The 22,007-nt window shown below is 39.4% G+C and overlaps 1 protein-coding gene across 2 annotated transcripts in view; it reads right to left on the reverse strand.

Moving 5' to 3' along the window:
- Nucleotides 1–11,532: 11,532 nt before the first annotated feature.
- Nucleotides 11,533–22,007, reverse strand: part of ppp1r37 (protein phosphatase 1, regulatory subunit 37) — a 69,993-nt gene continuing 59,518 nt past the window's right edge. Inside the window, exons 9-13 of one of the 2 annotated variants that reach the window (XM_041802638.1) lie at nucleotides 20,904–21,045; nucleotides 20,641–20,807; nucleotides 15,567–17,247; nucleotides 15,381–15,465; nucleotides 11,533–13,400 (exon numbers count right to left, since the gene is read on the reverse strand). In XM_041802638.1, the coding sequence (XP_041658572.1) occupies nucleotides 15,389–15,465; nucleotides 15,567–17,247; nucleotides 20,641–20,807; nucleotides 20,904–21,045 (2,067 nt within the window). In that variant the 3' untranslated portion in view covers nucleotides 11,533–13,400; nucleotides 15,381–15,388. The remainder of the gene's footprint in view (nucleotides 13,401–15,380; nucleotides 15,466–15,566; nucleotides 17,248–20,640; nucleotides 20,808–20,903; nucleotides 21,046–22,007) is intronic. The other variant, XM_041802628.1, reaches the window with a different exon arrangement.

Here is a 22,007-nt window from a genome sequence, read left to right on the forward strand (position 1 = left end):
TCTAGTCAGCATCCTTACACCCCTTGCACCCATTGCAACAATGCTATCAACGCACACGGACTTGTAGAAAAAATACATAGAGCTTGTACCCAAATCTTGATTTGAAAAAGTTTTTCAGTTTATTTAATTTTCATATTTAATCAAAGCTAACCAGACTTAAATTCCTTGTTGCATAAGCATACTTGGCTGATGCTCATTCTGATCACTAAACTTTTTTTTTTTTTTGGCTTCCAAATCTGAATAAATAGGTTTGAAATTTGAGTAACTGTAAAAAAAGAAAGCCAGGGTGTTTAGATATAACTTTGTAGTGCAGCAGAAAGAAACACAGCATATGGTTAGAAATGAATTTGAATATTGGTTAGAATTATATTGAGGAAAAACTCACTGTGCACTGATTGTCACGTCTCATTTGATTGACAGATAGCTTGACAGGCAGAAGCTACCTATCTGACAACCACAATGCTAGCTAGCTAGCTGACAGGAAGTCGTTAGTGGGCAGACTGTTTTAGGATCCAAAGTTTGGTTCAGACAGCCATTTTAATATGGAAGCTTGGGCTTTGTAAGCTTTAGCTAAAGCTAACATAGCTATGGTAACTAAAAAATGTCATCATTATTATGTAAGCCAATGTAGCTGTGTTTGCTTTAGCTATGTGAGGTTTTAGCAAATTTAGCTAAAGCTGTCATAGCCATAAAGATAAAACAAACCCAGCTTGTTAGCTTTAGCTACATTAGCTACATGTAGCTTTGTTCGTGTTAGCTACATTTGTTGCTAATCTGCTATATTAAATGTTTTGTCATCACGTTTTGGAGGTCAGGTTATTGGCTTTTATCTTAACCCTAACTAGTCTAGTCTAATTTAGTCTAATTTTATTTTGAAAATTTTAGTGTGAATTCCTATCCTGACAGAAGCGCCATCTCACAAAAGTAGTCTGCAAGCTGCAGACTGCAACCAGACTGTTGTGGACATTTCTGTGCTCTTATGTGTTGTGCGTTTCTTCATCCTCATACAGAACCAAAAGTAGCGAATGTTAGCTGAGAGATGGAGTCTGCTTAGTCCATCATTACCAGTGGAAAGCATGAGTAAAGCCCTAAATAGCAACTCCTACTGACTCTATGATGGGCATGAAGTTGGTAAACAGCTAGCTTGGTTTTCATATTGCTCAAAAAAGAGAAAAACAAATGTTAAGACAATAACATCAAAACCTTGCAGAAAGCTACAGTATAGCTGACCACATTAGCATTAGCTCACTAACCACACTGCATGCTCACTCCCTAATGCTGTTTTCAAAATACTGAGAGGATATTTTGCTTAACTCATTATTCAGGCAAATTATACATGGTTAAATCTTTTAAAACTTATAATGGCATTTTTAGGCAGTTGAGAGGTAGCCAATGCTGTATGCTAGCTGCTGGTCACTTCAGCTAACAATGTTATTAACTGGAATTTTCTACAAACTCCACCTAGTGTTTGAAGATTAAAAACTCTTGGAAAAACTTCTTTCCTTTCTTTCCTTAAAGGATTAATATCACTCTCATTGTCTAAAGAAATCTAAAGCTAAAGCTAAGACTGTTAGCTTAGCCGAGGGGAACAGCTGACATGACCCCTGGCTCCTCTTAAGCTCTTGAAGTTGTGTAACCTCTTTGTCCCATTCTCAGCTCTCATGACCTCACAGATGATGCTGCAGACCCATCAGCCTCTGCTCCATGGTGCCAGGGGTGCAGGGTTTGTTTCAGTCCAGTGGGCTGCGTATCAACAGGGCAGATATGGGCTGACACCCTGGATAAATCCCAACGAGCTACCAGCACATTCCTGAGGCACTGCTAAGCCAGAGGAAAGAGCCAGTAGGAAAGGATCTGATCACTGATACTGTCCCGTATGGAAAGAGAGGAGCATTACTCATCCGGTACCAAGACTCAGTCAAAACTGTAAGAGCAAGATATTTTTCGGACCTCATATCTAAAAACCTCCATAGACTAAAAGTTCTTTTCAGCAGCATAAACTCTGTGATCAGTCCAGCAGACAACACCTGTAACTCCTCTTCATTAACTTCAGAGAACTTTCTACAATTTTTCATAGATAAAATAACTGATATTAGAAAACAAATCACCCCTTCCCCTTCTGAACCTCCCAACCCTCCCACAGCTGTCCCTGTTTTCAATCAATTTTCCCCTGTCTGCCTCTCCACCCTACAGGATATAGTCCTCCATTTAAAGCCAACCACCTGCCGTTCTGACTGTATCCCTGCTCAGCTCCTCAAAGAGGCGTTTCATACCATCGGCCCCAGCATTCTTGCCATCATAAATAGCTCCCTCTCCTCAGGTTACTTCCCTTCTTATTTTAAACATGCAGTGGTTCAGCCCCTTCTTAAAAAGTCGCACCTCGACCAAAACATTTTATCCAATTTCAGACCTACTTCCATTTTTATTAAAAATTCTAGAAAAAGCTATCTATCAACAACTATCAAAATTTTTAAAAGTCAATAAATTATTTGAAACTTTTTAATCTGGTTTTAAGGAAAATCATAGCACTGAGACAGCTCTTTTAAAGGTTCTTAATGATTTGTTTTTAACAGCAGACAATAGAGACTGTGCTATTTTAGTTCTTTTAGATCTAAGTGCCGCTTTCGACACGGTTGACCATGAGCTGCTCATTAATAGACTAGAAGGCTGGGTTGGGATACAGGGGATGGCTCTTAACTTTTTAAAATCTTACCTCAACAACAGAAGTTTTAATGTGACCTGGAAAAACAACCCTTCTTCCACAGCCCCCCTTACCTGTGGCATCCCTCAAGGCTCAGTTTTAGCTCCTCTTTTATTTTCCATTTACATGCTGCCACTTGGTAGCATTATAAAGAAACACAATGTCTCCTACCGCTGCTTTGCCGATGATACTCAAATATATCTCCCCCTGAAACCCCACAGCCCTCAGTCCCTACAACCACTACTCAACTGTTTCCAGGAGATCAATGATTGGATGGCACAAAATTTCTTAAAACTTAATCAACAGAAAACTGAAATAATTCTCTTTGGCCCCCCTGCCCTCACCTCCCAAATTCAAATTCACCTTGGCCCTCTGTCAGCCTGTGTCAAACCCTCTGCTAAAAACTTGGGCGTGACCTTTGATTCTGCATTTACCTTTGAAAAACAAATAAACTCGGTGGTGAAAGGCTGTTTCTTTCAATTAAGAATCCTGGCCAAAGTGAAACCATTTTTAAGTTTTAATGACACTGAGAAACTGATCCACGTTTTTATTTCATCTAGATTAGATTACTGCAACTCATTGTACTTAGGAGTCAGCCAGTCCCTTTTACAATGTCTGCAATATGTCCAGAACGCTGCTGCCAGGTTTTTAACAGGTACTAAAAAACGCAAACACATTTCCCCCGTACTCTCTTCCCTCCACTGGCTCCCTGTCCATTTTAGAATCCATTTTAAAATTTTATTGCTTGTTTTTAAATCTCTCCATGGCTTGGCTCCTTCTTATTTATCTGACCTTTTAACCCCTTACACCCCAACATGTTCACTCCGCTCCTCTGACCAGTCTCTCCTGGTCATCCCTCCGACCCTGAGAAAACTCAGAGGAGATCGGTCCTTTTCAGCTGCAGGCCCCCGTTTATGGAACCAACTGGCCCCCAACATTAGATCTGCCACCTCGTTATGTTCCTTTAAATCACAGCTAAAACCCCATCTGTTCTCCTTGGCTTTTGACTAAAATTAGACTGCTCCCTCATATCCCTTTTCTGCTAAACTAACACTCCTTTTATTAACGTCTCTTCACTCTTTGTGCTTATTGTCAATTGTTCCTCACCGTTGTGTATATACTACTATTTTTATCTTGCCTCGCTATGTGAAGCACTTTGGTCAGCTCGTGCTGTTTTTAAATGTGCTATATAAATAAATTTGATTTGATTTGATTTGATTTGACTCAATCTTTAGTCTGTTAAACCTAGAGGAGGGCTGGTAGTTGCTATGAGTGATTTGAATTGAACCACCCTTGAGTATGAGTACAATATAAAACACAAAATACACAGACCATGAGAATATGACGACAGCACAGCAAACACCACAGTGAAGGAGTGCTTATCAAACAGACATAAAGGACATGTCATGTTAGGCTCATAGACCATATAATAAGATGGACAACGCAAGAACTGACTGGAGGTGAACTGCAGCATCACCTCTGCTCTCTCAGTGAGTCTAGTCCTGTCCACAACTCTGATTAGTTTCTTGCACAAGGGCCTAAACAAATGTCAAATCCAGAGATTTTTGCCTTGTAGAACCAAACTTCTACCCCTGAGTGGGATTTGAACAGCTGCTCTAGGGATAACAAACTTTCTCTGCGTAACTGTCCCTAAACCACAAATGCGGACATCGTATCTTGCTTTGGTGAGCGTCTCAGTTCAATCTCCAGTCTGATTTATTCCCTCATTATAATAAATCTGCGATGACAGACTTATATCAACTAATTTTATTTACATATGATTCAATTTTATGTCATCAAGAAGTGAAATTATGGTCTTGATCACTTAAGTTAAAGCAGGACATCATTTATAAATCTTGTGACATATTTAACTCCAGCTCTCATTAAATGGTAGAAATTCCTCTCATAATGGTTAAATGGCTTAACAACTGAACATTCAATCCTAATCTGGACACAGGCTGCCATATGACATGAGAGATTGGCATGTTTGGTCTTGGTGCGGTACTAAAATGCATCCAAAATGCGCACGGAGATGCCCCAGTTCATGACGCCTGCTGGGATGTCAGGAGGATTCAGATAGAGTGGACATGAAGAAGAATGACTCTAGGGGCTCAGGCATGTGCTTAAAAATCAAGTTTTCACTCAGCAGGTGAGGGTTTGCTGCTATATAAGCAGTAAAAACACAATAGTGCGATAAATCTCGTAGGATCCTTGTCTCTGTCTCTCTCTCTTTCTTTCGCACCTTAATCTCACTTGTCTCCTCTCTGGACTCTGTGCACTGATCACAGGTCAGTTGAAATAATCTCAGGGTCAGATCAAATATTATGGATGATAGACTGCCGTTTTAAATCCATAAAGAGTAACATTAAATGCATATTTACAATGAATATTTCAATATTAAAAATTCATCATCAGTGGGTCCTAAAAACGTTAAAATCTGTAAAACTTGTCATATAGATTAAAGGACAGAATATTTTTTGCCTGACCTGTTTAGATTATTCGCGGGTAAATTCTCTTTCTAAAGTAGCTACTTAACCCTTTTGTGGGCAAACATGCAGCACTCATTAAATGGTACCTGCATCTAATATTGGATCATTTCTCTTTATAAACATTACAGCAGCCTATATATCAGCTTTGGTCGTATAGATGTATTGCCTGGCCCGCAGGATGTCTCATTGGAGCAAATCTGGCCCCCGACCCAAAATGAGCTTGACACCCCTGTTTTGCTGCAGTACAGTATGATTCAGATGAACAAAATACTGAAAATAGATCCTATTGTATTTTTCTCTTACTATAATAAAAACTCATGTAATGTTTGTCCATCTTGATGTAACCAAGTATTCACTTATACTTAACCTAACAGATGTTGGTTATAATGCAGATGATGTTACACTGAATGGAGTTAAATGTGTTGTTAGTGGCTACTGCACACTGTTCTGCTTCTGTTAAATCACATTCATATGGCGGCCATCAAAGAAGTTGACATGAGTGGTATCAGGAGGAACCTCACATTGATCTTTGCCTGGGGCCTCCAAGTCACTAAAACCACCCCTGATCACGCTGATTTATGACTGAATGTTAATTTTTCTTTTTTTTAAATGTTTTATATAAAGAGGAGTTGATGCAACACTACTGAAAGCTTTGTTGACAAATGTGGCTCCTTGCAGTGTTTTGCCACTGGATTACTGGAGTAGAAGAAGAGGGGTGAGAGAAAACACAACAAAATCTAACAATACAGCCACTGCACTTTCATCAGTGAGAGCAAGCCTGGACTGGTAGTCTGGCATACTGGGTGTTTTCCCCTCTGGCTGGTATGGCATTTTTTTCTGCTTATCACCAGCCCATGGAGCCCATAGAGCAGGGATAATGGCCCATTGGTTGTTTTCTTTATAATGACAGTTGACAGGCTTAATTACATTTCCTGAAGGTCTGTTCACACCCCTCCCCGTCTTCTGTTGCAGCTTAGAAAGTTAAACTTCCATCTGAGAAAGATCATGGGAAATGTATATATTCATCAAAAAAAAAGAAGAAAAGAAAGACTGTCAATGAAGATGCTGCAAAGGTTGTAAAAATTGTGCTGTCTGCAGTTAAACAGCAGACAGTCTGATGCTGCATGCAGCTTAATGTTGAGGAGGAGGGGAGACAAGGCTTGTAATCAATATATATATAAAAAAACAAAATGTCACAAAAATTGTAATAAAAATTCATAAAGTAACAACTGGTTGATTATGTGACAAAATGCTAACTGCATAATGATACAACTTCTTAAACAAATTATAATAACTTGTAATTTTGCATTTTTCATTCCATAATGAAGCAAGCGCCTTAAAGTGTCATAATTTGATTACATTAGTGGGACAATACTTTATGGATTAACATGGCAATTGCTTCACAACAGAGTGTACACAAACATCACCCCCCTCATCACAAACATCAGGAAATTTAGCTGTTAATTGCTCCCCAGTGTCTAAAGATGATTTTATGATAGGGAAAGAGCTGTTAGCAAATTGTAAAATAGCTTTTTTTTATGTGCATCAAATATCACGTCTAAAACTACTATCAGGGATTAAGAAGTGCATTGTAAATGTAAATAAGTGGACACTAAAAAGTATAACACATATTTTGATTTTCCAGAAAAGCCTTGGGGAGGACCCCTGGCTCCAACAGGAAGGTTGAAGCCCCAAAATGTCTTCATAACATGCAAATTAAAGTTTAGTAGATGTCTACAGACACAAGGAAACAAAATTGAATTGGTGGATTACTGTGTTAAAATTACACCAGGCCTAGAGATATCTTATTAATTTGGATGTGTTGATTCTCCTCTATGAGCTATGGGCTATTTAGGTATTTATATTTCAGATCTGAGTAGTGCAGCTTACAATACAAAACATCATCCAGTTGAAGGCTTCAGAGAAAAGTATTAAACCAGGTGTACATAACACTTCCGTCAGTCTTATTTCCACCTTCAAACCCAACTAATTTATGTTATCATTGAGCATTAAAACAGTTAGTGAAAATTAAACAATCAGAATCAAACAATCCAGCTTTTTCATACCTTTGACTGCAGAAACCTCTCTGGTTCTCTGTCCGTCTTCTCTGAGAATAACAGAACTTCACAGAGAGAAAGTTTACATTGATAGACTCTCCACCCTGAGGTGCACCATCACATGATTCATACCGATGAGGACAGAGCGATAGCCCCGGGGGTTTCTCTCTCTCATCATTTAAGAAGTCATGAATAACAGAAAAACACAAGACAAACATCTGGACATCTTTGTTTAACAATAATGTTACAGGAATGTTGAAATAGATGCGTTAAACCAAAATCCTTTGTTTTTCTCTACTGTGTTTTGAGATCCAACACCTTACAATCATTTTTGATTAATGAGAAACTCATAAATATCATTATGAGTAATGCTTAAAGTTAAAGTGATACTTCTTTGGTGACTTTATTGTGAATATAAGGTTTTTAAATCACCTCCTAGCATTTACTTAAGAAGGTATTCTATTTAGGACGTTTCCTAAATGGGCAAACATTGTTCAGCATGTGATGTTGTGTTAGTTAGTGTGCAGTGAATAAGTGATTAAATAGCTAGTTATACTGTAAGTGAATAAGGTTTTGCATCTAGATATCAAAGCAGTAAGGTTGCTCCTGTGATCTTGTCGGTTTGGATTTGGGAGCTGATGACAGTTTGTCTACAGCTTTGGGGAAGAAGCCGTCTCTAAGCCTGTTTGTCGGTGTGGGAATCGTTTAAGTCTGCCTGAGGTGAGGGTGGTGAACATTGAATGTCCTGGATGTGATGTGTCCCTTCTGATGGATAAGTTTGTGAAGATGGCTTGAGTAAATGTCTCTGAGGATCCTTTTTGTCTTCTTCAAAGTACTAGACATTGTAGTCATGCATCAGGATAATCTGTTGTGTAGTGATAAAAGTTCCTCAGAGGTTCACGGGTAAGTCAGTTTAGCCTCAGGAGGAAGAGGCGTTTTTAGGCCTTCTTAAGTCTTAAACAGGAAAAACATTCCTGTTAAATTGAGAAAACACAAAACTATTTCTCTCTCTTTGTCTCTCTCTCTCCGTTCATTCCTGCTCTGGTGATCAGCTGATTAGAGGAGTTCACTCTTTAATAATCAAAACAACTCAATGTAGACACAACTGCTCAAGCTCTGCCAGGATGCAGGGGAATCTGGTGTGAACAACCTTTATAAAGTCCAGCCACAAATTCTCTATTGGATTTAGGTCTGGGCTTTGACTCAGCCACTCCAGAACATTCACCTTGTTGTCTTTAAACACTTTCTTTGTAGCTCTGTCTGAATGATTCAGGTCATTGTCTCACTGGAAAGAAATTTTCTCCAAGCTTTAGTTCTCTTACAGACTGAATAAAATTGTCCTCCAGGGGTTTCCCATATTTTGCCTTCCAGGGCCAGGTGCTGAGAAGCATCCCCACTGCATGATGCTGCCACCACCGTGCTTCACAGTGGTGATGTGCAGTGTTTGATGTCCTCAAAACATAGCATCTTGTCTGATGGCCAAAAAGCACCATTTTTGTTCCATCAGACCAAAGAACTTTCTTCCTCTTGACCATGGAGTCTCATGCTTTCTGCAAACTCTGTTTTCTTCAACAGTGGCTTTCTCTTTTCCAAATCTCATAAAGCTTTGACTGGTGAAGAACCCAGGCAACAGTTGTTGTACGCAGAGTCTCTCCCATCTCAGCTGCTTGGAGCTTGTAACTCCTTCCGATTAGTCATAGGTTTTTTGGTGGCCTCTCTCATTAGTCTCCTTCTTGCCTGGTCACTCAGTTTGTGAGGATGGTCTGATCTAGGCAGATTTACACATGTGCCATATTCCTTCCATTTCTTGATGATGAATTTAATTGAACTCTGGGGGATGCTCAGTGCATTGAAAATATTTTGTATCCATCCCATGACTTATACTTTTCAATAACCTTTTCTCTGAGTTGCTTGGAGTGTTCATTTGTCTTCATGGTGTAATGGTGGTCAGGAATACTGATTAACAAGTGATTGGACCTTCCAGACACAGGTGTCTTTATATTAGAATCACTTCACTTCACTCGGGTGATCCCCATTTCAGTAATTGTGCGACTACTAGCACCAATGGCTTGGACCTCTGTTGAATTCAGTCTCTTTAAAGGGGGTGATTTTTTTTTTTTACTGACATTGTAAAGGTTCAAGCTCTCTCTTTCTCTGCTAACTGTAATGTGTAAGTTTGGTGGGATTAGTGTAGTCTGGAATTCCTTCAGTGACACACATCACAGAGTTCCCACATAATTCTGCACACCCTCACTGCAGGGAACATGGGAGCGTTTCTTTGTTTTACTGGAGTCAATTTTAGAGGCATTCAACAAACCATATGTTCAAAAGTTCTCAAATATCATCAGCAAACGTTTGAGGAATTTCAAGAAAAAAGTTTATTTTGAACATCATGTTATTTCAGATGTTGTAGAGGGATGCTTGTTTATCATGCCTTTATATACAAAAGAAGCTCATAATGCTGTCAGAGAGAATGACATAAACGCAAAACATAAGCAGCAGTATCCCAGGAGGGAGTGATGTACTGAATATTAGGCAGAAGGCTGTTTAAATTTACATTTTTAAGGTTATCTTTTGGGAGAAAGACACGCACGGAGACCAGTATTGATCCCAAGACTAGTGCATTGAGAACACCTGCTCTAACTACTGCGCTACACTGGCACACAAATTTAATTTTGGTCACTCACACACCCTCCTATCGAGTCTGGCCAAAATATAGATGAACTTTAATCAATAATAATAGACTTCAGATGAAAAACAAACATGGAGGATGATCAATCGAAAACTTCGTGGGAAAAGCAATCATATAATGATGTGCCGTTCACAAACGAGCCTTCGCAAATCGGCTCTTACCTAGCTCCTATTTGAGTGCCAGTTTCCTTTCCTCCACCCTTTAGCAAATGGAGAGCCATTTGGGAATCAAATAACCAACTCCACTAAGCTGAGCCATATGATCAGGATCTCTTAGAAGAGACCCTACACAAAATGGTACTGAACCAAACTGGACCACTTAATGGAAATGGACCATACATGGGCGTTCTGACACCACTCGTCCGGGCTTTAGACGGAGGCTTTTTTGATTCCTGCCTGCTGACGCTTCTCATAGAGTTTCTGAAATGTTTTATTTCCCGACTACTTTATTGACACAAAAAAGCTTAAGGATAAAGAATGCTTTTATTTTTACTCATTGAATGCTTGGCATAGCAATGAACAGCTCAAATCATGGCCTTTTGTAGCCATGCAAAAATCCCTACTTGCCCCCCGACAGGAGTTCAGCAGTGCAACGCCATCTGCAAAGAACCTGTACAACTGGTGCAATAGTTTAACTGGTGTTGGATTAACTGGTGACGCTCTGTTTAACATTCCATTATGCTGCTTGCTTCCTGATTATTAGTTTCTTCTGAGACATTAATACTACTTAGAGAGAGGCCACAAAATGTGTTTACAGATAAATATTAGAATAAAAAATCTTAGTGACTTTGCAGATGCCTGATTAAAACAATAGATGGAAGTGACTCATTAATTGTACTTTGTGATTCTACAAACACTTTCTGGGTAATGTAAATGTATCTGAAGCAAAAGCTTTGTATTGAAATTCCCTGTTTATGAAACAAACAAAAAAAGATAAATAAAAGGTTAATACTTGGGTCTCATGTTATGGTCTTTCAGGCTTCAAATTGGGCCACAGCATACTGAAATTGGGGAAGGCTGATCTAGTGTGTAGTCAGCCTTAGCAGAGGAGAAACTGGACAAGAAAAACACAAGTTAGTGAACTTTCTATAAACATGTTTGTCAGCTTTGAACTGTCACGAGAATCTGTCTCAATTATCCCAACCTGAGGAATCTATGATCTATTATTGGTAATTCAAATCTGTATTTTGGTTGGTGTTAGGGATGGGATGTCAGTACGGCTGGAAGGTCAACTAGACAACTCTGACTCCAAATCATGTTACTGGTGGCCTGTTGTAGGGTTTTACTTTCACAACAGGAGGAGGAACACATTTCTCATTTTTATGTACAGCCAACGACTGTTGTTCACTCCGAAGACACAAATTTAAATGTTATAGAAATCATTACGGAAGGGCACATCGTGTTACTCTCAAAGGATGAACTTTACCATAATGATACAACTAGAATGGTGTCAGCACAGGAATGTTTTCCATGTTTAACATTCATTCAGCTCCCTCTTCATAATACTAGTACCGCTGTTGGTCCCAAATTTAGTTGTATAATTTTTTATGAGCTTGTAGCACAAATTTTCATCTCCAGTTTCTGAGCTGTCTGTATAAAGCCGGGCCTTTAAACTGAAACATGAATCACACGTCATTAGTCATTACATGCATTTATTTGAGAGGAACAAATTTTGCCATACATATCTTTGTGATTACCAGCACATTTCAATTAAGTTAACAAATTATCATTAAAAATTTCTAAAAATTAAAGCATAACAAACAGTTTGGGCAAACTATCCGTCAGGTAGAGAGGGGCAGGAGGGTCAAACGGTGCAGCTTTTTCAGAAGAAATGAGAAACAAACAAACCTGTCTTTGTCTGCCTCAGAGGAAAATTTAAAACCAGGATCAGCAGCCTTCCTGAACACACATGAAGCTCACATTTTAGCTCAAGTCTCACTTTGGAAAACTCAGGACAGGACATGGTTTTATCAGACTTGCTCTGGCAGCGTGTTAGTCAAGGTTCTCAACACAGCCACCAGCGCCCCCTTGTGGCAGCAGAGTAGTGTTCAAACATCGAGGACTTGGATGGAAAGTTTGCTGCTTCTATTTCTTCATCTTGACTGACACCACCTTAATCAACCACTGCATCTCATTAACCCTTCCTTCCAGCAGATTTACCCCCCTCGGAGGAAAAAAAACTAAATATTTCTCTAGATTGAATCTGAAATATACATCAAAAAAGGAGCTAATCTTTAGAAGCAGCCCCAGAATGGAAATGAAGAGATAAAACTAGGAAAAAAGGGGGAAAGAAATGAGAGAAGGCTCATGTAGCTATGAAATAAATACAAAACTGATTTCTCAAAGCAGCCAGACGAACAAAAAACAGAACCTAAAGCGAGGTGTTTGAAGGCAACATGAATGACGAGATGGAGCGGAGAGGGTGAGATGTGGAAAACTAAGTGACAGGAGAGGGAGGTGATGACAGAGCTGCTTTTCTTAAACATGAAAAAAAAAGAGTAATAGTGTCTGAAGTTGCAGAAAAATCATGGGATAAAATGTATATTTCTTTAACTGTAGATAAGTCAAACTAACGTATACATCTTGTTCTCCAACAGTCAGGATTTTTCAGCTGAGGAGCAAAGCACTGCGACTTTTAAAAACCTCCTCCATGTCAGATCAGACGAGTCTAGAGGGTTCTGGTTCCTGAGGGGCCAAAGTGAGCGGAGGGTGAGACGACATGTAAGAGGGAGGTCACTTTGGCAGAGGTCCATTCTTCCTGAAGCGGGGAAAGTGGGGAACACAGACATGAAACATCGACATTTAAACAGACACATTAACATCTTCAGCTTCCTTGGATATAAAAGCCTCTGACGGTGACCTACATCCACCTCTAGAAGTGTTTAAAGCCAGCAGGTCAGCACAGCAGTCCATCACCGTTATTGTATTTTGTGATTGTACTGTCTTCCCCCCTTTTTTACAATCACTGTTTTGTCTTTGTTTGTGTGTTATGATAAAAACCTTAGATGCTAGTTATTTCCCAAACTACAGTGGACATCTACACAGGAGAGAGAGCAGTGAGAAAGGTCTGTCTTTGGTTAGTGTTTTGTCCCCCATTCCTCTCTCACTTTGCAAAGACTGCAGATGACAAAATGTAGTGATAACGGTGATTTTATTTCTTATTTTCCCTCTTCCTCGTGCTCAGTGTGCGTTTGTATGTGTGGAAGTGGTTGTTGTAGTGTTGGTGCAGAGGATTCCTTATTCATCACAGCTGGTATCCTGAAGTTCTCCTTTGTGTCTTCCCATAATCTGTTTGTATATTTGTGTATCGAGCTTTGACTGTAACCACCTCTTCTGTCCTCTACAGGAAGTTTGTGTTGGTGGTAAAAGTCAAAGAAACGATGAAAACATTTGAGGGCAACCGGTCATGTAGCAGAGCCAGACAAATCATCCAAGTGCTGTTTTCTCCTGTCATCACAGTCCCTGTGGATGAAGAAGAAAGATGGATTTAGTCCTGAACTAAGGAGATGATTTTTTTGTTTAAACTTAGTAAGAGCAAACCTGAGTTTTGTCCTTCAACACCATAAGCCAGTCACATTTCTGCAGCTACGCAACACTTTTGAACATTTCCATAGAAAGGTGCTTGGGAAATCTTTGAGATTTCTCAAGTGTTTTATTGACATTAATACAGATATAACAACATAACTGCAACACTGATCAAGGGTATCCTGAGAGGCTAAGGAATAACGCATATTTTACCCTGTTACCTAAATATAGAGGTGGAAAAAGTACCACATCATTGTACTTAAGTAAAAGTAAAAGTACTGGTCTATCACATCTGATCTATGACAAAGTACAACACACATCAAAATTGACAGTGTTTACTAAACTCATTTACAGTTAAATTTAACAATTTAAAAGCGTAGAATTGGTCCACATCACATATGGTGTAACCACTCTTTTGAAAGTGTTCAATATTTTAAAGTATGATGGAGTGGCGGTAACTTTTGAAAATCTGTTGCAATGTGGGTCTCCTCTGGTTAGAACAAAGCAGAGTCAACCTCATTGCCAGTTAATGCATACTGATGAAGAGCATACAATATGCATCCATAAGGAACATCCATAGTCACACGCAGGAACCCTGACTCAGTGGATAACTTCACTCATGGTGCAAATGTGTCTCCCGTCAAAAGCAACAACCCACTGGAAAGATGATTGAAAGAAACCCTGCAAAGTTTAATATACAGCAGGCAACATTCAAATGTAAATAAACACATATAAAACAGTCTGCCCAAGGGCATGATGGGAAACAACGCCAACACATTACTCCAGCTTTTCAGTCAGAGTGGGCAGAGCTTAGATCAGTTTACTCTTTACAGAGTTTAACTAACACTGGTGGGTAAAAAGTAAAATAACTCCAACACTGAAGATCATTTTACTCAGAATAAAGTTAAAATATTGACACTCCAGTCTTTGCTGTATTCATCAGCTGTTTTGTGATGTGAATCATTCTCTCTCTATGTGCTACTGTGTATCAACAGAGGTGGAAAAAGTACACGAGTATGGTACTCAAGTAAAAGGAGAGTTATTTTGGTTAAAACGTACTATAGTAAAAGTACTGATTTCAAAATGTACTCATAAAGGTACAAGTAACCAAAAATACTAATCAATTACAGTAACTTAAGAAAATGTACTTTCCATCTCTGCCTAAACCTCACTCAAATACAGCAAAGTGTCTCTTTTGGATTAAGCTGTGGCACACCACAGTGAGCTAAAAATAAAGTTCAACAAAGATGTCTACATATGACTAAGGGCAAAGCAACATGGCGTTAGCAACAAGGATATAATAGCTTTGGAGTCAACATAGGTTCCTATTTTTATTTATTATTATTATTATTATTATTATTTAGTTAATTTTGAATTCATTTTTACTGGTTTGTTAGTTCAGTTTATTTTTTATATTGTGAAAGCTAAAAGTCAAGACCTAAGTTCAGTTTTAATTCATTTGGTGTAAGTTTTAGTTATTTTCACTAACTAGACCTTCATTGGGTAAACTTTGTCGAGGCCTAGTACCAAAATGATGCAACTAAATATTACTTTTTTTTTTTTTTGCAAATTAGACAGTGTGTAGGAGTTTCCTTTAAAAGGTTTGTTGGATATGTTGTCTTCCTAGTAATTGTCTAAGAAATGTATGCGCTAAGCAACTCTTCCATGGCCTTAAATTTCAAAATCTGATTCAAGACGTTTTAAGGCTTTTCAAGGATCTGCAGGAACCCTGCATAATTAAAGTTATTGTCTTTATAGCAATGCTTTGTGCAACTGGATGTTCAGGAAATATTTGAGACACTCTAAGAGAATTTAAAAACATCTCATAAGAATGGTCACTTTTTGGATTAATATAGATGTTTCTGTGCAAAAATCCTACATATATTTGATCTTTAATCACCAGAGATAAAAGTTCACCTTACTCCTCAAGGTGCGTCCCTCCCTGTCTCCAAACTGGCTTCTAGCAGCAGCTCCTCCAGGTCCTGTCCACAGCTGACGCTCACTGCACACGTGACACAGGAGAGACACATGAGGATTTCACACCATTTACCCCTTGCAAATATAACTTTGTTGTTTGATAGGTGAGTAAGTCGGCTGACCCACCGTGCTCCATCACACAGCTGCCGGGTTTGGGGCTTTCAGCGTCAAGAAGATGAAGGGAGAACTCGGGCTTCAGGCCATTGGGCAGAGCTGAGCCGACCACCTCCTCCTGCTGAGCCTCAGAAAAACACTCGACCTCATCTTCTGAGCTCTCATCTGGTGAATCCTCCACTTTGACAGGGGAGGCAGACACAGGTAGGGCTGGTTCAGGATTCTTTAAGGCCTCCCCTGCCTGAGGATTTGACTCCTGAACTCCAACTTGAGTGACAGACGGTTCTTCTTGATCAGTGGGGACAGATGGAGCCGGCTGTGCTTCCTGTGACTCTGCTTCTGTTTGCTGCTTTGGACTCAGCTCCTCTTGGCTTTGCTGGCTGCATTCTTCCTCTGTCAAACTTGGTTTTTTACTTTCCGACAGGTTGTCTGGTTCTTCCTGCTTCTCCTGCAGTGAAAATGACTCTGTTTCTTCTACTGTTTGGTTCAGTGACTGGGTCTCTTCTGATGCACATGCTAACTCATTCTGCAGCTGTTCAAGAGCAGATGCTAACAGCGGCTGCTGTGTTTCAGCTGCAGGGGTACTAGTGTTGAGTTGAACTATCTGTATACTTTCTTCTGTGCTTTCAGAAGACGTCACCGGTCTTTCATCTGCTACCTCCTCTTTCTCCTCTCCTTGCTTCTTTTCTTCTACACAAGTGGGCTCAGGCTGGGGGCTTTTAGTGCTTACTGGTGCCTCATCTGTGAGCTGCACAGACGGGGAGTTTGAAGGCAGGGCTGGACTTGGATCTGTCACCTCTGGGTGTGAAGTGCTGGCTGCTTCCTCCTCCGCAGGTGGGCTGGTAGGCTGGGGCTCTGCTGTGTTTATCTGTGTGGTGTTTGGTGCAGACTCTAACTGTGCTACAGGACTTTGCTCACTCAGTTTACAGTCTGATGGCGGAGCAGATGAGCTGTCCTTTGCGTCCTTCTGTGTCAGTTGTGTTTGGGATGAGGGTGGTGGCTGTGTCGGCTTTGTGCTCACGTCTGCAGCAGTCTTAGAGGCGTCTTTAGGTGCAGCATTTAGAAGCTGCTGCTGCTCAGGTGGGCTCTCTACCCGAGTCACCATGAAGATTTTATGTCCCCTTCCTGGACTTGAGACAGATATACAGCGACCAGGGGATGGAGGAGTACCAGGCGGAGCAGCAGATTCTGTGACAGTGATACCAGAAATGACATTCGGCCCCCCGGTGGGTGATGGGGACGAGGGTGGGGGCATATTTGAGGCACTGAGGAGAGGCTGAGCAGCTGCAGTCTGGGTTTCAGGCGCAGTCTGGCTCAAGTTAGCGGAGGAGTTTGATGAGGAAGAGGACTTTGTTACTACCTCCTCCTCATCCTCCGTGTCTGAATCTGACTCAGGGACCATTTGAGGAACACTCGAGTCAGAGCTCTCTCCTGATTGGCTGCTCGTCTGCCCTTCATTTCCTGGTGTTTCACCTTCTCCTCCCCCCTTCTCTTTTGTCTCTCCTTTATCCCCCCCTGCCTGCTCCTCCTCTTCTTCTCTGATCCCGTCCTCTGTCGCGATTTCAGCCATGGATGCAGACTGCCTCATCTTCTGCTCTGTCTCTTCCTTCTCTTTAGCATAGATGAAGTTCCTCTTGCAGCCGTTCTGTATTTCGGTCAATAGGGCGCGCTGAGTCTCGATGAAGCTCTTCACCTGAGAGGTAGAGAAACAGCTTTAAATATGTAACACAAACCACAAGAAAACTAAAATAAACACAACTTAATCAAAGGATTTCCTACAATAAATTTGAGTCAGTAACCTTCATCATGTCTGCGGTTTTAGTCAGCGATATTTCATAACATAGTTTTCTTTAAATAGATGAGTGGCCAGATGGCCCTTCTCCCATCATTTCCTATCAGCTTTACCTTTGTCATTAATATTAAAAAGGCCTAGAGTCCCCTTAAAAAATACAAATGTTAAGCCTTGTATTGTAATAATAATAATAATAACAACTTCATTTGTATAGCACTTTTAAAAACATGGGTTTACAAAGTGCTTTGACATGTGCAGAAGCAAGCAGAAGAACAAGCAACAAACCCAAACAAAAGACAAGAAGACAGAATGTGACATGCAGACAACATCAGCAGAATCCAAACACTTAAAGAAACTAACCAAAAATTATTGATGATATGATAATTCATCAACATCAATACACATCAAAACCTAGACGTCATGTGATGCCATGCAAACTAAGACTTCACAGACATCAATTAGAGTGCAGACATGAAACCATACTGCACAACTAAGACATCATGAACATCATCAGGATGCAGGCAAGACACAGACACCAAGTACCATAAAACGATAGGAACGATAGGAACCCAGGCAATGCAGGAACCCAGCTATACAGGCTGAGACCGAGAGGACCAAAATAAAGACATGAGAAATTAAAAGAGAAACTAGGAGGAGTAAAAATAAAACAGGAGATAAATGAGAAAAGGGAGTAAAAATGTAAATGAGAGGGGAAAAAAGATAGTAAAGCAAGGAAAAACAAGCTCTAAAACTGTAAAAGCAGCAAAAGTGAAAAATATTACAACAGAGGTAAACGAAAGGGAAGCAATAAAGACAAAAAAGCAATAAAGTGAGGAAGACAGTAACAATTAAAAACAGCCAAGGGGCAAGGAAATATAATGAGGATGACAGGAAGTAAGTTGACATTAAGCAGAAATTAAACTAAAATAGGTAAGAATCTGTGAGAAGATAAAAACCAAATGAGAAGAAGACGGCATCACATAAAAGCAAGTCTATAAAAATGAGTTTTAAGAAGTGATTTAAAAGAAGTCAATGATTCTGCATGCCTTATCTTGTATTTTAATTTCAACAATACCCTTAAAGAACAAAAGACAAAGATGTGTACCTACAGCTAAATATTTTTGACTTTTTTTTTTTTTAATTAAAAAAAAATATATATATATGTGTATGTGTGTGTGTGTGTGTGTGTATATATATATTTTAGGCCTGTTAATATTAACATGTTAACGCTTGTGATTAATCTGGAAAGCTTAACTCATTAATATGACTAAGTTTGACCACAACTTCCTCCTGTAGTCCTCCTGCACAGATGTTTACGCCCCTGGGGTGAAAAGATTAAAGGCAGGTCAAACACAGCCAAATTTTGATTTAAAAAGCTGCCTAATGGAAGTCTGGATGAAACAAAAGTTGTCTGTACATACTGCAGTGATGAACTGTCTTTACATCGAGCACAATGAGTCTGAAGTACCACCTCCGGGAAAAACGCATCTTTGCTAATGTTAGCAATGACGCCAACAACAACACGGGATCAAGCCATAACGCCAAGCTACACTGGCTCTGTCCAGCAGACCTGGATTTGTCCCCAAAACGACAACATCTAAGCTAACTATTGTGATCGCTAATGGGTCGCCAGAGACTGCAGACCATCAACATCGTTGACGACAAGGGGCTTCAGACATCATCCGTGTCGCCTCGGATGACCCGTACCACAGAACACCTACGAGGACTACTGTCACAAGAATCCGAGAACTGCATGACAGCTAAGAAGGCAACTAAAGTGGAGCAGCTGGCCCGAGCTGTATTTATTACACTAACGAGGGACCACTGGACATCAGTCAGCAACTTCAGCTACCTCGGGGTAACAGCACACCTGATCATTCACTTTACAACAGAGGTTATTTTGTACCTGATGTGTTTGTCTTCTGGGCTCGTTTACAGTTTATAAATATTATTGCTCAGTGAATTAAGACACTGATTTAAAAACCACAGTTAAGTTTAAAAACTCCAGTTTGTTTAATATTTCTTCATTTAAGCACCATACTTGTACTAATTTACCTCAACCAAAAATACAAGTAAATGGTAGTATTTTAAATGTTAATTTATAGATAATAATAATAATAATAATAATAAATAATAACAATAATACTTTTTTAGTAAAAAATTCTTTCAAAGTGCTGTACATAAAGTTAAAATCATGAAAATAAACACTTGATGATAAGACCGTTTAAAAATCTCAAAATTACTAAAACTAAATAAATACTGATTAATCATGATTAATCACAGCATAGTGATGTGATTAACTTGCTTAATTTTTAAATCAATTGACAGCACTAATATATATATATATATATATATACACACACACACACATTATATATATACACACACACACACACATATATATATATATAGTGCTTATTAGACCACCTGTCATATTTGTCTCAGAGACCATCCAGCATCATGAAATGCTTTAATGCGGACTCTTTCATTCTCCACGTTTTACCATTTTGAACAGGAATGAAAGATTTCAAACTGAATTCACCGTTTTATACCAAAATTTGAGCCAGCTCACTGGGCTTCTCAGAGAAGTCAAAAATTATTCAAGCATAACATTCAACCACTAAAACTAATTTTTCTCTTCAGGAATGCAAGTAAATAACTATAATTTGACATATTAATCAAGAAATATTAATGTACTTTACTATTTTTTGCAGTTTTTTTGTAAATCAGTAAATTTGAAAATTAATGGGTAACAATAATAATTATATTTTAGCAGTAAAAATATAATTTGGGTTAAAGAGCTTCTACATATTGGTGTATTAACCATTGCATAAACATAAAAAATGATTTTGGTAAATACCAAAGCTGTTAATTTAGGGCAGCTGTGGTTTAAACCTTATTTTGGTTAGGGTTAGGGTGGTCTAATAAATTTGTTAAGCACTGTATATGATTGTCTGTGTTTAAATATAAGAACAAAGCTGTTAGATAACTACAAGAGGATCAACAAAAAAAAAAAAATCCTGGTAGGCAGCTAGTGAAGTAATAAAGGAAATGCAAAATGAGAGTCAAAATAGACTTATTGAAAAGCCTTTGTTCTTTTGATACTGCTGATCATTAAAATAACGGCTTCAAAAAGACGTCACAAGAGTTTGCTGACAATATGAAATGTACTTGTCAATAATAGACACCTGATGTAGAAAAAATACGCATCTGTTTAACATATAGATACTATGTTCTGATCCACTATCTCCTCTTCTCCATCAAAATCCACCCTTCCCCTGTTGCCATACTCACAGTTTCTTTCTTGGGCTCCCGGTCGAGGTCCAACCGCAGCAGAGAGGTGTTGACCTTCAGGGCAAGCGACAGAGCCATCAGTCCACCTGTCTTGATCTCGTTCTCTCGAAGGTCAAGACGAAGAAGTCGGGGGCTCTCAGCAATGAATTCAGCTACAGCCACAGCACCTGCAGCACACATGACAAAAAGAGCCGTGAGGAGATAAAAATTCAAAGTCAGCAACACAGAAAACTAAGGCAGAGGGAACAGAGACAAGATCAAACCTTCGCAGGACAGTTTGGTGGAGGCGAGGCCCAGTCTGAGCACAGAGCGGTTAGCAATCAGCCCGTCTTTCAGCTTGTGGACGCCTTCGTTACCCACAGAGTTATGGCCAAGGTTCAGAGTCTCCAGGCTCTGGGTGCATGGCTGAGGGAAGAATAAAAAAACAAGGAGAAGGAGAAGCTTTGAGCGAACTGAGATATCATCTGAATGTTTCTTTAGCTTTGGGAAGTGTAGTCAGGAATCCAACATGTCTGAAATAAAGATGTACAGCTAGACTCTGTCAAAGATCACGCTTCAGTAAAGGAATAACATAGTAAGATAAGTGGCCATGGATCCTTTGTATTAGACAGTATACGGTCATTTAAAGGGCACTGCAAGATATTTTTAAATTTCTCAGACATCTACAGTATGTGCTTATGCTGTTGCTTTTAAATCTTGTTTCTGCATATGGGATCTACTCCTGACCTGTAGGGTTTTGCCACTTCATGAAAAATGTAGTTTACAGCTTAAAAAGATGAGATAAAGGGAATCCTTTAGATTACCCTTCCTGTTATGAGGTAATAATTTGATGACTTCCCACACGGCAGTAGTTCTGTGCACTCTGCTAAAACAGGGATCCCTGCTTTCTACAGCTGAGAGGCAGAAGAGCTTTGCTGGATTTACCACAGAGGAGAAATATCAGACTTTGAATGTCTGCCAAAAACTAAATTATATTTTAGTTTTGTTTTAGTCTCCTTGATGAAAACTAATATAACTTTTAGTCAGAACTATTGTCATCCAAGATCTATTTTTAGCTGGTCTTAGTCTAGGCTTTCACATGAAAAAAGGCTGTGGATTAACATTTTAAGTCAAAGTTTTAGTGGGCAAAATTAACACCGATTAACCGAGCAGAAAGCCATCATTCAAAACATCTACAACCTAATGAATCTTCCTCTGTTGTCTTCAAATTACCTTTAAAAATATTTAAAGAGACCATCTCCTCAAGACATAAGGTCTCCAGTAGCAGATTCCAGGCTGCAGGAGCAGCATTCCTGAAAATCTTTTAACCCATTTCAAGATGGACTTTGGGAACAGATAGCTAAAGTAAATTTGTGACTGAGTCACAG

This window comes from Cheilinus undulatus, linkage group 2, assembly GCF_018320785.1.
Source record: "Cheilinus undulatus linkage group 2, ASM1832078v1, whole genome shotgun sequence".
NCBI lineage: Eukaryota > Metazoa > Chordata > Actinopteri > Labriformes > Labridae > Cheilinus > Cheilinus undulatus.